General features: G+C 47.7%; 1 protein-coding gene across 2 annotated transcripts; it reads right to left on the bottom strand.

Annotated features, from left to right (window-relative positions):
* Positions 1-374: 374 nt before the first annotated feature.
* LOC123158946 (glutathione synthetase, chloroplastic) lies at positions 375-17,561 on the bottom strand. Of its 2 annotated transcripts, none has more exons than XM_044576763.1 (13): positions 17,148-17,561; positions 4,396-4,565; positions 4,231-4,306; positions 3,957-4,087; positions 3,706-3,828; positions 3,551-3,631; positions 3,318-3,398; positions 3,161-3,230; positions 2,818-2,939; positions 2,335-2,474; positions 2,066-2,258; positions 1,863-1,990; positions 375-768 (listed from the first exon to the last, which is right to left on the bottom strand). In XM_044576763.1, exons 1-12 carry the CDS (start codon positions 17,457-17,459, stop codon positions 1,867-1,869), a joined length of 1,623 nt encoding a protein of 540 aa, XP_044432698.1. In that variant the 5' UTR covers positions 17,460-17,561; the 3' UTR covers positions 375-768; positions 1,863-1,866. The 2 variants fall into 2 exon arrangements, with proteins under 2 accessions (XP_044432698.1, XP_044432699.1); XM_044576764.1 differs by lacking the exon at positions 17,148-17,561 and adding an exon at positions 11,566-11,949.
* Positions 17,562-17,690: the final 129 nt, after the last annotated feature.

A 17,690-nucleotide genomic window follows, 5' to 3' on the forward strand; every position in this document is an offset into this window, starting at 1 on the left:
TGGCCTAGCCTACAACTCGGTTGCCCAAGAGGAGAATTTTGCACAGGAGAGAAGGGAATAAACCCCTGAGACCCCACCTCACTGGGAGAGTCACCATCGAGCTATCTCGGTGTTGAAGGAGAAGAAATGGGACCCCCATCCTGGCATGAAGACCTTGCCATGTTTAGGCTTAAAGAAACCACTCGACACCTCTGATTGGGCGATGAATCCACTTAGTGTGTTACCACTAAAAGGCTAGAGATGGCAGCTAACAAGGAAGGTCGAGCTTCCTCCACGTCTTCGTTGGCGACACACACAACTACCCCGCATCCTTAGCCATTCCCATCCACACACCCCTAGATGAATAAAAGTAGAGAGACAAACCAATGTGGTGATACCCTCTCACATCGTCTTCCCAGTATCCAAAGCAGAGCTATTCACTTACCATTTGGTCCATACATGTCAATATTTCCCCTTCCTAAAGATTATGCCCGATTATTTGCCTTTTTGGTTATTTTTAGAAAAGGAGGTACCCGGCATCAACATCGATTGATGCCCATAGCCATTTATTATACAATTTTCAGGGCATTACATAAATAGATAAAGGACACAACCTCGAACAATACATTTGTACATAAGACTCTCATGCATTACTAAACCTAGTTCTATGCTACCATATAGCCCGTACTACTATCTCCAAATGCTTGCATCCAAAGTCTAGAAGCCCCGAGTCTCCACATGCTGATGTAACGACTACATATGGATCCGATGCGTAGCTCTGTGGATAACCTACAAAAAAATGGAAACTTTGTCATTGTTAAACATAAGGCTAATAATCTCACTTGGATTTCAGCCTTAAGTTTCTCATCCTCCCCACACAACTAATTTCCTAACATATTAGATATACTAGTAGGCGGTGGAATATTAAACAAGACATTGACCGTCTATGATAACAAGTGCATGAATGGGCACAATAGGAAGAAGTGCTCGATTGTTTCATCCTCGTCATGAAAACATCGCTTTTTAGTTTTTACTACAATGATATATTTTGCTAAGTTATCCTTAGCCAACATGATTGTACAAATATATACCAATCCAAATTCGTGATCTTAAGGGGGGCTTTTACCTTCATGATATATTTTTTCCTAATAAAATATTGTCATTTGTCAAATCAGCGTACTTATACTAAGAGGCGGATCTCTGAGCCAAAAATCCTCGCCAATCTATCATTGTTACCATTACCAACTTGGAAGGAACCCTTTGAAAGAATTCCTCTTTGACTCGCACGAGACCTTTCCAGAATGGAGAATTTGTAGGTTTCACTATCACTTGTAACAGCATTTCGGAATTAGTGATTTAATTCGAAACAACTCTTACTATATATATATGCCCATACCCATCATTTAACAGTTTAAACAAACACTTGGTGAGCAAACATTTATTTATTTTTATCTCCAGAACCTCCACCCAAAGACCACCATGTCTTTAGGTCGGAAAGTAGTGTTTTAAATAGTTAGTTGTTATTTGCGCTAGCTTATGATTGTCAGATTAACAGAAGAAACTGGTTTTGTAATATTCCAGCCTTTTGCGACCTTCCTTAGGTACCTCGGAGAATGACAACATGAACATCGACATCCCTTTCGCTGTCGAAGTTGACTGGGATATTTTTCTTAAACATGTCCTCTATACCATCCCACTCCTTATTCAGGAGCATACAGATGTAGAACCAATATAACGAAACAGGAACGTCCCCACTTCGCCTTTCTGATAGCTCACATGGGTAGGCTCTACCTTTTTAAAATTCCTCTGGGCCTGTTCAAACTACCTATATTCGACATGTTTTCATATATGATAAATGAAACAGAAGTATGGAATGTATTTACCTTGTCATGTCAGAAATATGCTATTCAAAAACGCATATCCAGCAACCACCCCACCTTCATTTAGTGAAGCTGCTTTGGTCCTCAACAAATAACCGCACTGATCATTTATAATGACCTTGTCTTTGTTCCTATATCCATGAAATAAACAATTTTAGGAAGTGTTAAATATATGTCAAATATTACAATAGCTGATAATGTATTACCTCAGGTAGGCTCCAAATATTCCAAACTCAGAAACCACATTATCCCTAACAAAAGTTCCCTCGCGGACAAGATAGCTGGGGGATGCTGGTGGGAATATCCTTTGCATTAAGATGTATGCTGCAATTTCATTGCTTCCATCCTTCCGAAGGCGAATCAATGTTTCACGCAGATTATCACCGTAAATGTTGTTCCCTGAATGGAATATCAGGTTTACTCATCGATCATTAGTGTCCAACATTTTGGCTGCGTAGTGAGATTGAGGTAATACCTCCACCCTCCCTCTGTGGTTTGAGAACAAACAACTCCGGTGATTTAATAGCGGAATTGACTATATTGTCATTCTCCAAACTCCACAATCCTGCAAAGCATTTTCGTACATTTTCGATGTCGGATTTGTTGTCTAGAAACCTAGTATGAAATGCAGGGTCAGAATAGCAATCATATGCAGAAGGAACCATTGATAAAAGTAAATAGCAAGTATCATTGGATATTTTGTTTTATGTTCTTTTTTACTTGACTTCCAACTATCTATGTAGTCAAACTATCTGAAGTTCGACCATGGACTTAATGCTATGTAGACTATTTACAAAGAAATTATATCATTACATTAGTTTTTTTTATTCATATAATTACATTTTTAACAATATATTGTTATTACAGTAAACCTGATAGTTACATTTTTACTATGAGGTTTAGTATAAAGTTTTAGCGAATCATGTGTCACTATGCAACAATAGTGAAATGTGATTACCTTTCAAGCACTTTTTCCTTTGCCAGTTCTTGCTGAATCTTCTTTGTACCGACAAGATGGTGTGCTATTGATGGGCACTTAACAGCAGAAGAACGCTCGATCAAGAGTCTTGCTCTCCATTCCTTCAAGAAAAAATGCGGCAGTTGTCTGAATACCAGCTACTTCAGTAATTCTACTGAACTACGGTAAACAGTGCTAGACAAAATCAATGTTTAAGTTTTATGTTTGTGCTTGCACATCTATGTTCAATGTTTATATCCCATCAAAAGAAAGAACCATTCAACACATCAAAAGATTAACCCTATATTAAGTTTAATCATAGTAAAAGGAAAGATAGACATACAGCTTCTGATGGGTAATCAGCCGGTGAGTAGCCTGCCCTGAAGTAAACTACTGCAACTGGGCGTCCATTTCTGAATGACAAAACAAACAAAGTTATATGTTCCTCAAATCATGCATGGCGACATTGCAAGTAACATTCTTGTAGAGAGAAACATTACATCACGAGTGTCCCATCAGGACGAAGATCCCCCTCCGCTTCTATTTCTGCCATTGTCTTGCGAATAGTCGTCACCCCATACGTGAAAACAGAAGTTAAGGAAAAAACATCATACATTTTTCGATAATTGCACGCTGTGACCTTTTCTAAAATCAAATGAGATTCCTTTGCATTGTTTATTAGTGGCATCTAGTATAAAGCTACAACATGGCATTAGCATAGACTGAAGGATATATTTCTCTCAGCGCGACTGTGATCCAGTACTGGTCATACATGTACCTTTCTTCTGCTTGAACAACGACCAGAACTACTGCGCTGAACGAGGAAAACTTTTAGTCAGTATAGAAGTCTTAAGAAGGTACATGTCTGCATCAAATTAAACACCTAACCTTTGGTTGTTGTACTCGGCCCATGCAGTGGCTAATGCTTCGGCATGCTGGGTTATCGCAGTGTTTCCAACAACACTAGCTGGATCCAAACCAAGTTCCCTCTCATGGTGTCTGATCAGATTTCTGCACGTTGCATTCAGATTGGTATTGTCATCAAATGGTTCAATAGAAATATCCAAATATAGTTCCACAACGTATGTGAGATTTTGTGCAGAGACAATAAATAAACTCGGGTATATATGGAATCTGACCTGTGGAGCTCAGATACACCACAAGCAAGACCGTTGGAGGATGTGGAGATCGTGTTGAGCTCTACTTGAAGAAGCTTGTCCGTTGCCCCATCTACCATGTAGTCCGACCTGGTCAGACCCAACTGAATATCCTGAAAGATGTATCCAAAACCACATCATTGTGAGTTTTTGATAAAATCTCATTGCTGGAGTTAACCTAAGAATAACATTTAGTTGGATAGAGTTAGCACTTAGTAGTAACCTTATATATTTTACGTGTAAGCAACACACTTACCTCTTTCTTGTTCAGTTCCATCATCTTTGAGTGAATATCTAGAAGCCTCCTAGTGAATGGATCCACTTCTTTTGTCCTGAATGAGAAACATTGATTTTCAAAAATTATTTGAATCCAAGAGCATATACACTTAAATTCTGATGTTCGATTCTCTGAGAAAATAACCTTGCCAAAGTCTGCTGCAAGAAGTCTCCATCCAGGCTGACACGGTGAACGAGCTCATTGAAAAGTGGAGCCAACTCTAGCGCTTGCTCCCAGTAAACCTTTGGGAATGACATCGGCAAGAGAGCAAACGGAGCATGGAGCAGACCAACACCAGGTGCCTTTCCTGATCTCTGCATGCAACCCGTGACAAATTACGTCAAAATTGTAAAAAATAATTCGTGGAAAACTCAAAAACCTTGCGTCTGAATGCATTGAAAGAAAGATGAGTTTGTACAAGCATGAAGAATGGCGAATGGCAACACCCGAAGATTACAACATGATGCCTCTAATAGTTGGAGACTACCATCATGGGAAGCAACGCCACCGCACCCCTTTGCACCCACCGTCGCCCATTAATTGCCTCGCTTTTGTCTTGAACGTGTGAAGTAGGTGAGCTAAGATGAGTTGAGCAATGTAAAAGATGATAGCGTTGCGATGCTTTCAGATGCACCGGGTTTTTGTCAATCTTTCAGATGCCCATCCAAAGAAAACGAGTGAATTGCAAAAAACCACCACATTTGAAGTTCTCATCTGGAATTGCCACCATATTTCTTGAGCGCCCCAAAAATATATCCCTTTTCTTGTTAATTTTCTCAATAAACACTGATAACCGATCTCGGCCAAATTAATCCGATTTCTAACAGCCAGGGCCGCCTATAACTGCTCACGTGGCATAAAACGGTCAACACCGTTTGTTGACTGTCAAATTAGACATGGGGCCTACCATTTTGTGGCATTTCCACAAGCACCTTGTGTGCAGGTGCAGTGCGCCGCCGGAGCAGCAGGCCATGGCACCAGGAGCGCGGTGATGAGGACCTGTTTACCGTACCCGACGCTCCGATGGGCTTGACCACCACTTGCACCGCCCTACTGATCCTCGTTCAGCACCACCACGTCCGAAGGCGCGGTCCATGGCGGCTTTGTATGATGAGGACAGCGGCGGCGAGCTGGCCGCCATGATCCCAATGACGAGTTGGACCGCCGTTAGCGCCACCATCTCTTCCTCCTCGCCGCTCTAGGAGTCGGCCATCTTTGTGGCGCCGGAGTCGTGCACTTGGGTCGTTCCTGTAGCCGTTCACGGCGGCGTCCACATACCCCTCGTTGCCCTGGATCCCGATGGCTGCGGCAGGAGTTGCATCCATGGACGGCGACTAGCACGACACGGGTGGCAGCGCGCATCGGGCGCTTGGGTGGCAGCCATGGCGCCGCCGCGGAGCATCTCGGGTCACGCTGCTCAAAGGGGCGACAACGCCGTCTCCGCAGCCCACAAAACAGCGGAGGTGGTGGGTGGCCTCGGGCCTGTGCTGGAGCAAGTCGCCAACGAGAAGCAGCGGCAGAGTATGCGCCGACGGCATGCAGCGGCGGCGGCAATTGCGTGCGGGCAGAAAAGGTGCGGCAGGGGAGGAGAGTAGGTGGACGAGGGGTGGATAAGACCCTGACAGGTGGGCCCTTCTTCAAGTTAATAGTCAATGCCATTTTGTGTTGACCATATAGTGCCACTTGGGCCTGACCAACGGGCTCTAGTTGTCAGAAATCAGATTAATTTGGTCCAAACCAGTCATCAGTGTTTATTGAGAAAATTAACAAGAAAAGAGGTGAATTTTTGGTGCGCTCAAGAAATGTGGTGGCAATTCCGGATGAGAACTTCGAATGTGGTGGTATTTTACAATTCACTCAAAGAAAACCTCTCAAGTTTTTGTCAATCTGCTTACGGGTCTTCTTATTTATGATTAGGAACACTAATTGGCACAGATTTTCGACAAAGGGTAAACTTTTATTGGCTCGAAATGAAGCATCAAGGGGATAGAAACATAATGAGCATACGTTGCATCCTGCCTTTGACATCATGTGCCATCATGGCTGCTCTGCAAGTGGGAAGGTGATTCATGATCTTGTCGATCAAGGATTAGAGTGCCTCCCTCGAGGGCTTCTTGAACGATAGAAGAATCCAGGGGTATCTGGTCGCAAAGGAATAGTTCTGGCTAAGAGCATCTCCAGACGCGCCCCCAACAGACCCTCCCAAGGTCAAATTTTAGCGCCGGCGCCCAAAAATCGGTCCAGTCGCGCCTCAGAAGACCAATTTTCGCCGGTTAGGGCCGAAACTGGCGCCGGCGGACCCAGGCCGAAGCCGGCGCGCTGGGGGCGCTGGGCAATCGGTTTTTGGCGTGAAAGAACGGCGGGCCCGCAGAGTCAGCGACCCCAGCGTCTCGTCGTCCTCATTGCCTCGGTTTTCCGCATGGAATCAATGCCAAGGCTACCATCGGTCAGCCTTCCATGGATTCCTCACGGGCGGCGGGTGAGGCGACGCGCCCCCTCCCGCCATGCATACACACGACGGTGCCCCCCTGGCCGCTATATAAGCCGGACCGCCGGTGAACGCACCCCGCCCGAAGCCCTCCTCTCCCCCCGTGCACGCACAGCCGCCGTCGCCACCGCCGAACTCTCTTTCCCGCTCTCTCTGTGCACGAACAAACGATGGGCGAAAGGTTCCCCAGTGACGGGGCGGCAGCAAATGGCTTTGACCGCCGCTCTCAGCATGAGTGGGAAGCCCATCTCCTCCACCAAGCGAACTACCCGACGCCTCCCGACATGCGAGCGACGGGGCAGTGGAGGCTCAGCACCGGGGGCGTCCCTGTCCCCGCGCTGCCCGACGCCGAGCACCCCCACTACTTCCAGGCCGAGATCGACCGTGTGCGGGTGACTCTGTTGGAGGAGGAGCGAGCCCTCCCGGATTACGACGCCGGCAACCACGAGGCATGGGCGGCATACTTCGAGCACCGGCAAGCGGAGCGGCTAGCCTCCATCAACAACGCGCCACTGGTGAGGGGGCAACAACAGTGACGGCCGCCGCCTGTGGTGGGGCGCCCCCGGTCGCACGCTACACGCCGCCCTCGAGTACCTCAAAGGCGGCAACGATTCGCCGCTGACGTACCCGGCCGCCCCCGTCCCCCGTCGGAGTTGCGGTCCATGGATGCCGAGGGGGGTGCTGGGCAGGTCCTCCTACTCCTCCTCCTCCCACTCCTCTGGGTCGCCGGCGCTCTTAAGCGTCAAAGTTGAGCCATGGAAACGCCGCTTGGCTGGCGCAACCGCGGCGTCGTCCTCAACGAGGGCAGCGGCGACAGTTCCTCCTGCCTCGTCAGACCGAAGACGGAGCCGGGGCTCAGCCCCGTGAAGCGCGAGCACAACGACGGGGCCGCCTTCGACGACGAGGCCGCCATAAAGTGGGCGCAGGAGGACTGGGTGCGGACGGAGATGGAGCGCCAGCGCCGCGCCCTTGAGGAGATCGCCGCTCGGCGCCGTGGCCCCGACGAGGAAGGCGTCGTCGTTCTCGATGACAGCGACGACAAGGTGCCGCCGCCAGCCAAACCACTTCGCCGGGGGGACCCCGGGCAGGGGTCGACCAAGGACGGCCGGGTGAAGGAGGAAAAGGAGGACGACGACGGCGGCAACTTCGGCGTGTTCAGCGAGTTCTTCGGCATGTAGGCACGGCCGTTTTTCTTCTTCTTTGTAGTAGATTTGTTATTATGTTTCTATATGTAAAAAGAGCTGTGAGCCACCTAAATATCGCCGAATGTATGCCGTGTTTGCCGAAATTTGCCCTATTATGTTTTTGAATTTCTTTTTTAAAAAAGACCGTCTGGGGCCGACCGAGGGGCGGCGGCTGGAAAGCCGATCGCCCCCACATCGAAAATATCGCCGGTTCGCCCTCAAGCGGCGCCTTTTTCTAGCCCCTGGGGGGCGAACGGCTGGAGATGCTCTAAACCTGGGTGCATTGCACCCTAGATGAACAGTAAAAGAATAACAAAAAAATCTGAAATTTGTTGCGTCTGAGATGCTCAAATATTTTAGGTTCTTGCAAGAAAAACAAAATGGCTAGGCCTCAAAGCTTTTCTTGTGTGAGACGCTTCATTTTGCCATCTCAGATGAACAGTAAAACGAAGGCAAACCCCACGAGACCGTCCATGGCATGAACATTTTACACCCTTTCCAAGAGCAAAAACATTTTGCATGCAAAGATGAACAACACTAGCTAGGCCAGTTCATCAAGCTATTGTGGTGCACCATTCATGCGTCCTTTAATGTTTCTCCTCCCAACACTTTATCGAATTTATTTGGGACATGGTTAAATCAGGTTGATCCTGATACAGCGGCACATATTCAAGCAGGAGTGTGTGCATTACTTTGGGCCATGTGGAATTGTCAAAATGATGTCGCCTTTAACAGACAAACTACCACAAAATTTGTGCAGGTTATCTTCAAGGCATCTGCTTGGATTCTTACGTGGTCGTTACTCGGCCATGCGGACCATAAGGAGCTTATGGATATTGGGTGTAATTGTTGAGAGACGGCCGCACGGGACACTTACAAGTTATAACCGGTTTGAATGACGGTCCAACAATAAGATATGTATCTAGTCATCTTAACCTTTTTAAGCATTTCGTCGGATTGTTTGAGACCTTGCTTTGAACCTATTATTTTGTTTACTAAAATAGATGTGTGCATCATGTGATGCAGAGGTGGGAGGTCTTCCTCCTTTTTGAAAAAAAGAAGAGTTCATCAAACTACCTTGACGTACGATTAATTTGCATGGCCGAACGAGAAATGGTCCCTACGTCTACTCTCTATCACCCATATGCTTTTACAGTAGTATAGGATGATTGCAGGGCCGTCTCCAGAAATTTGAGGCCCCGGGCGAAAACCAGAATGTGGCCCAAAATTTTAAACAGTTCACATAACAGAAGAATTATTTTGCGTAAAGCATACTCTCACTTTATTATATAATTGCAAGTTTTTTTTTATTTTTACCTTATTTAGACATATATTAACAGTAATGCTAAAAAGATAAAAGGGATTGCAAAGCAATGAACGGACCTCATGTTCTACCAAAAAGGAGCATTCGTGATTTTCAGAATTTTGTTGGCGGTATTTCACCAAATATCTATCAAGATAATCTGTTAGAGATTGAGCCTTAACTTCGACTATTTGTTTCTTCTTACGCTTTGCAGTACCAGATTCATGCTTCCTAATTCTAGTAGACATGATAAAGATTCAGAAACAATACCTAACAAATTATAAATTATAAATGATCATTGATCAAATAGAATCTAATTAGTTTCTAACAGTAACCATCAGTAGATGAATACTCCCTCCGTTCCTAAATATAGGTCTTTCTAGAGATTTCAACAGGTGACTACATACGGAGTAAAATGAGTGAATCTACACTCTAAAATATGTCTAGATACATCTGTATGTGGTAGTCCATTTAAAATCTCTAAAAAACTTATATTTAGGAACGGAAGGAGTAGATCATTCATATACAAAGAAAATGAACTGAAAATGGAACCTTGCACTTGGAGATTAAAACACAGTCCGTAGGGCCTGGATGTGTTCCTCAATCCTGATTGACGCGACGAACGGAACCGCGGTCCAGAGCTGTTGTGTCTTCATGCAGCAAGAGTGCAAGATGATCAACAATAGGAATAGATCGAAGATAACTACGTTGGCGCAGGCACGACTGCTAGCGCCTTCGTCAATCCCCGATCGCGGGTCGCGAGACCTAGACGGCAGTTCTCCCTGCCTGTTCGTCTGCAAAGCGATCTTGTATTCGGTTTTTTTAGGGGAGCGATCTTGTATTCAGTATTCAGATCCTGCTATTGGGCCTCTAACTTTCTTTTCTATAAGTCCGTTATTTGGGCCTCTAGCACCAGCTCGTATGCATCAAAGACAGCACGTAGTCACCTATACGTACGTTAGTTTTCTTTTCTGGTTTTTTAGCGATGGTACCTACGAAGGGATTTTTCTCTCGATGGGGCCCCTCGATTTTGGGGGCCCTGTGCGGTCGCTCACCTCGCTCCCCCTCATCGACGGGCCTGGATGATTGAGAACCCACAATATCAATCCTGTCTTTGCCTATTTTTAGTGTGTGGCATTAGTTTAGTCCCAAAATGGCAGGGCCAAATATTCCCCTTTTGTTGCCGTCACCAGCAGTCACCCTCGTTATGTCTTTGTTAGTTGTTACACCAACAAGTTGGTGCTCCTCGTGCACCTCGTGCGCCTTTTTTTAATTGTGCCTGAAGATAAGTATGGACCACAAATCATCTATCTAAAAAGTTGACGCAGACGGCAATACTCCTTTGTTGGGAAAGTTGTTTTCAAGCGGGTCTACCAACAATTTGTTTACCTTATGCTGGAAAAAATATTGCTTTCGCCTGGCATAATTTCAGCTTGTCGGAGTTAATTAGAACCTGAATCTCTAGTTACTTTTTCCCTTTTCTTTTTTGCAAGGAGAATCTCTAGTTCTCTTCTGTACCACATTTAATTAATTCCTGAAGTTTGTCAGCCTAATTTATCAAAAGGATGAACCTATCTATTTGACAGATTGGTTTTTCAAGGCATTCAATTTGCCTCATCGATAAATTAAGAGCAGAATAAAGTTTGTTTGTTTTACAACCAACCCTTATACAACGCATGGTGATTACTCACGCTCTATTGTTGCCCCTAGTTTCCTAGTCCGTGCGGTGCTCCAAAGTCTAGCCTCGGTTAGAATGATGTTCAACAAGTCCGTCGGCGGTGCACTCTTGGGACGGAAGAGGTAGGAGTTTTCCTCGTTTCAAATTGTCCATGACCCAAGCATGTGAGAGAAGCTATGGCTTTTCGATTGGGAGTATTCGGTTCTCTTAGCCCAACAATCCTTCACATAACCCTCCAAATGCTAAGTAGAGGTGTCCATGTGGTCGCGAGCCCAAGTTTCTCAATGACCAATTTCCAAAGCCTAATGGTGAAGCGGCGCTTGAAGAATATATGTGCTCCGGATTCTTGTTACTTCTGTGCCCGTACTTAATTGATCCAAAGTGAACGACTATTATGGTGTCTCGAACTTCTATTCTATGAAAACTAAGCCAGCTGATCAAATATGCGAACTGAATGATTGCTCATTTCGCCTACATGCTCCCGCAAACAGCCCGCAGATGTATCAAGGGCGCCTACATGCTTCCGCAAACAGCCACAGATGTATGGAGGGTATAACAGATGTCTGCGTTATAATAATTGTGCAGCTTGTGCTCTGCACTCGTAGTATCGTAGTAACGGGTAAACTCCAACGAAGGAAATGAGCAAGTAAGGTCACGTCACCGGGTGGTTCTTGTCGCCGACGACGAGGCCGTGCTGCGAGCACCACACGAGCGCCTCCTCCACGAGCTCATCCACCAGCTCCGGCGGCACCGCCAGCTGCTCGAACCGCCTCTCGTCACCCTCCGCCGTTGCCGCTACGGGCGCTGCTGTCCTGACGGCGGCGCACCGCGCAGGACGCAAGCACGACGAAGACAACGTCCTCGCGGCAGCCACGGAGCGTGGGCACACGGCGATCACATTGACAGACCCGCTCAGGCTCGCACCGCAGGACATGGATGCGCTGGTGAATGCGTTGGCGGCCGCCATGGTCGATCGGCAGCGATCTTCGGGGTTTCTTGCTTGATTGGTGGTGTTCCGCTTCCACTGGAGTGAGGAGCGAGCGGAAGCAGCTCATATATAGAAGAAAGTATGGGCAGATGAGATGGGAGAAGAGAAGGGACAATTATATGAGGTACACACGGAAGGCATGTGTTCTGATAGAAAACGAGACGTGGGTGCACGTAACGTAGGGACAAGCAGGGAGTCAACTTCAGTGCTCATTTGCCACACGTGGTGACAGTTGACAGTGTCGCACGCGGATTGCCACACACCGGTTCAGTCCACATCGTCCCTTCCAACTGAGGTGACTTGCTGATAAGCATGTGGGTCCGCTCGATTCCGTGGGTATGCGCTCCTTCGGCGGTGGAATATGTGCTTACCCGACCTCATATGCCATGTCAGTGACCGTCAAGTGTGTGATATTTTGTCGATCCTAACAAATGCGTGTCTCCTTGCCTTCCGTTGTTGTGGTGCAGCTTCACCAGGCGGGCCTGGCGATTGATTGCGGCCTTGTCTGAATTTCAGATTATTACGCCAACATCGACCACCAACCTGATTACTCTCAAGGCCTGATGGTAGCGAACACGGCAATGATTACAAAGGCTGACAGCACATGAAGGAGTGTGCTCCGCGCATTTGGAAGAACTGGAATGCTATGATTTTCATGAATGGTCACAATTCTGTTACAATCTATTTTCAACACCCATCAGTATATGAGAGTTAGAATGCTGGCCTTTGCCAGAGTAGTGTGTACTGCAGGATGTTGGAGGGCTGGAGGCTAACGTCCTCGTTGGGTTTTTTCCCTCCTAGCTAGGCAAAGGCTAGTGTACATGGGGCTTCACGGTGAATATATTGGTTCGCTTCTTTTTTTTTTTTTTGAGGAACCGACAGGAGCACTGCCTTTTTCTTTATAAAAGAGATGGCGAAAGGACGCAATTTACAGAGGGACGAGCGTTTTTAGGGAACGTCGCAGAAACCACAGAAGACCAACCTAGAATCTAGATTAACCAATGCCGGCGGTTGGCAGATTGCCGGCAAACGCCAGGTCGCGCTGATTGATTGCGTCTAGGGCTAGAGCCGCCACCTCGCGATGCGTCAGCCTTTGTCTAGTGAAGACTCGCCTATTTCGCTCCTTTCAAACGGACCATATCGTGTAGATGATTCTTTCACTGCGCCTCTTGCGCACTTGCTTGGACTGGGAATTCAGAGTCTTGTCCCACCAATCAGACACATTTCCTGGCTCCGGGAGGAAGCCCGAGATTGGAACGCCTTCGTTAGTCCAAGAGTTCACCTGGTTCCAAACCGCGACCGTGAAGGGACAGTCTTTGCAGAGGTGAGTTGCTGTTTCTGGCTGCTGAAGACAGAGCATGCATCTGGGATCATGAGGCCATCCCCTCACGGCCAGCATATCCGCAGTGAGAATTCTTCCGTGCAGAGCTAGCCATGCGAAGAACTTGCATTTGGGCTCAGCGTTTGCGGACCAGACCTTGGTCGTGCAAAACGTGAGTAGGAGCCGAAGAACTGCGCGCCGTAGGCAGAGGTGGCCGAGTAAGTCCCCGAGGTGGTTAAGTTCCAGCGAATGGTGTCCTCTTGGTCAGGGAGGAGGGTGATCTGACTAATGTGGTTCGAGAGAGACACGAATTCACCTAGCTGCTGAATGGTCTGCAGTCTGGCCACCGCCCTAATCCAGTTCTCGTTTATGAGCTCGTTGTGCACCGATCTGTTTTTTCTTGAGGCAGTCTTGTAGAGCTCTGGAGCTAGGAGCTTGAGCGGACCTTCGCCAGTCCAATTGTCGTGCCAGAACAAAGTCTTCTGCCCATTGCCCAGTGTAATAGAGGTACATGCGCGAAAGAGGTTCATGTCTGATTGGTCACACGGCAGCTCCGATCCCACCCATGGCCTTTCTGGGTCAGTCCATTGCAACCACGGCCACCGTAGGCGCAGGGCACGGCTAAATCTCTGAAGGTCCATGATCCCTAGACCGCCCAAATGCTTTGGGCGGCAGACGGTCTTCCAGTTAACAAGGGAGTGGCCTCCGGAGGTCTGAGTTTGGTCTTCTTTTTGCCAGATGAAGGCCCGAATGATTTTGTTGATCTTTCTAAGAGTCCCCTTCGACAAGTTGAGAGTTGTGATGTGGAAGGTGGCCATGGCCGTGAGGACAGACTGAGCGAGTGCCACCCTGCCAGGCTTGTTGAGAAGCTTTCCCTTCCATCCTGATAGTCTGCCTGCGAACCTATCGATGAAGGGTTGCAGATCAACACCTTTAAGAGGACGAAAATGTAGGGGGAGCCCCAAGTAGCGTCCCGGGAAGGTGGCGATCTTGGCAGGGAAAATCGACAACACATCCTGGAGGTCAATGCCGGCACATCTGATCGGGAAGACCTCGGTCTTGCTCAGGTTTGTGATCAGTCCGCTTGCCTCCCCAAAGGTCTTTAGGATTGCCGAAATCGCGTGAAGCTCATCCTTGTCTGGGTTCGCAAAGATGCCCGTATCATCAGCATAAAGGGAGATCCTACACCTGGCCGTTCTATCACCAATGGGCTTGAGGATGCCTCGTCGGGATTGGTTCGCTTCTTCTCCTCTAATAGATACTACTCCCTCTGTCCTAAAATATAAGAACATTTTTAACACTACACTAGTGTCAAAAATATTCTTATATTATGGGACGGAGGGAGTGCCTCTATAACTAATTAAATATAAGACACTTTTGTAAAAAACTAAAACAATATCTTATATTTAGTTAAAAAGGAAGTGCTAGAATGCTCCTGTGAAGTTTTCAGGAAAAAAAGGTGTACTACGAAATTGCTGTGCAGACAAAATTACATGCAAGATATGCAGCCGACACTTATATCAAATGGTGCAGAGGTGCTGCTGCAGTGCATCAATCGGCATGATCTTCAACATCGTTCAGAGATCGTCTGTGTAATGTCGTGTGTATAGCAAGGTTCGGTGTACTATCATTCAGCCAGATTTGTCCTTTCGCAAACACCCACTCTCCCTCATCCGTTGTAAGCGGTGATGACATGGATGCACATGATAACATCTTCGCAAACTATGTCTTAAAGAGCAATTATGATCGCCTTGAGGAGCGAGCCATTCACATACGTATATATCCCCTCCAAATGTTGGGGTGGGTTTGATTCGCTCTTGTTTTGGCTAATCGATCTGTTGTACTTTTACTAGACAAAACGAAGCCAAAATGACAAACAGGTAGGTGTACCCCGATGGGACGGTCCTGCATGCATGGCATACACATTTTACACTCTTTTCCGGAACAAAACAATCTACAATCCGTCGCCTATCTAAAAAATTGTCTCCGTCGACCTATCACCCACATGCTTCTGAAGTATAAGATGTGATTGAGAAATTTTCTTATTTTTAATTTGTTGCATTTTTTATATTAGTCACACAATGGCATCGACAGGTTTCCCTTTCTTGCTCTGCTGCTCTGGCCCTGTCACTAGCCGGTCACTTTCGCTACTTCGCTGTCACACAAACTAACAAGTTGGCAAAGTTGTGACTATGACATGAGCCCCCCTCATGCACCTCGTGCGCCTTTTTTATGCCCCAAGATATATATGGAGCAACCGTCTATCTAAAAGTGACGCAGACGTACAATTCATCCAATGGCCGATGCGTTATACCATGTTGGGCCCTCAACACTAGACAAATTGTTTTCACACAGGTCAATAAGAGTGACGCTCGAGAATCAATCAGTGGTTGGATGAGTAGGAAGGTTCTATCGTATCGTCTAAGGGATCAAATCCTACATTATGTTCTTTACATTACTGAGGTGGCAGAAACAATTTTAAATTAAACTATGGCAAAGCGTTCAGTAATTTGTTAACCTTGTGTTTGGGAAAAAGAAGATATCAGCCTCTCATAGTTTCAACTCTCTAGTGAGGCTGATAACCCTCTGGAAAGGCTTTGCACTTTCAATGGGCATCATATGTGCATGCTACAAGAGCCGTCACCTCTTTCATCCATCGATCCATCCTTAGATCAGATATTGAAGCATCAACTTTGCAAAGCCTCTCTGCCATCGACACCACCACGACGTCAGACAGCGCCGTCCTCCTGCACGAGTCAGACGTCGAGTCTCCACTGCGCCACGCCGCCGAGATCCGCCGCCATCAATGTGTAGGATGAAGCACCGCTCCACCACCTGCCGATGCCCAACCACCAAACCGTCCACATGTCCGTCCAGCCGATGAATGTCTCCAAAGATGATGCCCCCACGAGGGTGACAATGAAGGCGTCACCATCATCCAATCCGGGAGGCCCCTCAACGTCTCCAACGAGGGCTACGACACCCACGGGCGCCGCCGTCAATGGTAGCCTCCTTCAGATCTGAGGTTTCCCTCGGAAACAATGGAGCGTGGGACGCCCCCACCATCACTTCCAATGAGGAAAACGACACCCACGGGCGCCGCTGACGATGGTGGCATCCTCACCCACTTCAGCAGCTGGGGCACCATCTCCTCCTTCACTTGATCCACCTCTGGGAAGCCACCACCATGAGGTAACACCCACCGACAAGATCCCTTTGGACCGACGATGAAGACAACCAAAGATAGAGGAGGTCACATCCCTGCGTGACTGGCGCCATGGCCACACGCAAGTCGTCCCAAGGCGCTCGCTCAAGATCCACCGTCACAGCCACGCCTTTAAGCCGCGCCGGAGGGACGCCCCGCTGCCGCCATCATCCCCCCGCATGGGCTTTGTCCAGCCGGGATCCGGTGACGGCGGGAGGGGAGGTGGGAGGGGACCGGGAGGGATCTCGAGGGGAGGGGAGGCTGAATGGTTTCATGAAATCCAAATATGCAGAATTTTAATGGGTTCTCCTTTTGCCCACAAACAGCAACAAATATATCAAGGCAAAGCTATACGTATCCGTAGTTCGGTAGTTGGATAAGAGATGGGCGTGCAATCGGTGCTTTTGCACTCGTGGTAATAATAATAGATCCGACTGTCCTGTGAACATCAGAATTTTAGGCATGTTAAATATTTTTCATGGCCAATTAGGTTTGCAGAGGTGGCAGATTTAGTTGGCGAGCATGGTAGATCCGCTTTATACAATTTTTCTGTCAGAAAGTTACGGTGTTCGTCAAGAAAATTTATCATCCTCACATCAACATAAATTGCCATGAAAAATTATTTGATTTACCCTGTCTAAAATTCTAACATACCATTTCCATAACAATAAATAGTGATGGTAAACTCCAATGTATATAAAATGTGCTAGCAGGGTAAGGTCACGTCACCGGGTGGTTCTTGTCGCCGACGACGAGGCCATGCTGCGAGCACCAGACGAGCGCCTCCTCTACGAGGTCATCCACCAGCCCCTGTGGTACCGCCAGCTGCCTGAACCACCTCCCGTCGTCACCCTCCGCCGTTGCCACGACAGGGGCTGCCGTCCCAACAACGCCGCACGGCACGGGACGCAAGGACGACGTCCTGGACGTTGGTGCCGCTGCCACCACGGAGCGCGGGCACAGGGCCGTCGCAGAGCCGCTCATGCTTGCACCGCCGCCGCGGGACACCGAAGCGCCAGTGAGGGCGTTGGCGGCGGCCATGGTCGATCGGGGGTGGCTGTGTGGGTTTCCTGCTTGGTTGGTGAAGGTCGTCCAATGGAGTGAAGAGTGAGCGGAAGCAGCTCAGAGAGGAAAGAGTGGGGAGATGGGACGTGAGAAGGGGCAGATAAGGTAGCTCATAAGTCATAACGTGCATCCATCGAACCCGTGGCCCATGGCATAGAAGATATGAACGCATGTGCTCTGATAGAGAAGGAGGCGTGGGTGCACGGC

The sequence above is a fragment of the Triticum aestivum genome, chromosome 7B (genome assembly GCF_018294505.1).
Source record: "Triticum aestivum cultivar Chinese Spring chromosome 7B, IWGSC CS RefSeq v2.1, whole genome shotgun sequence".
Classification (NCBI taxonomy): Eukaryota; Viridiplantae; Streptophyta; class Magnoliopsida; order Poales; family Poaceae; genus Triticum; species Triticum aestivum.

Coding starts and splice junctions, on each gene's coding strand:
- LOC123158946 (XM_044576763.1), bottom strand. CDS start 17,459: ATGGCCGCCGCCAACGCCCTCACTGGCGCTTCGGTGTCCCGCGGCGGC. Junction 2,475..2,817: donor AAGGAAAAAGTGCTTGAAAG/GTAATCACATTT, acceptor ATTTCATACTAG/GTTTCTAGACAACAAATCCG. Junction 2,259..2,334: donor ACCACAGAGGGAGGGTGGAG/GTATTACCTCAA, acceptor TATTCCATTCAG/GGAACAACATTTACGGTGAT.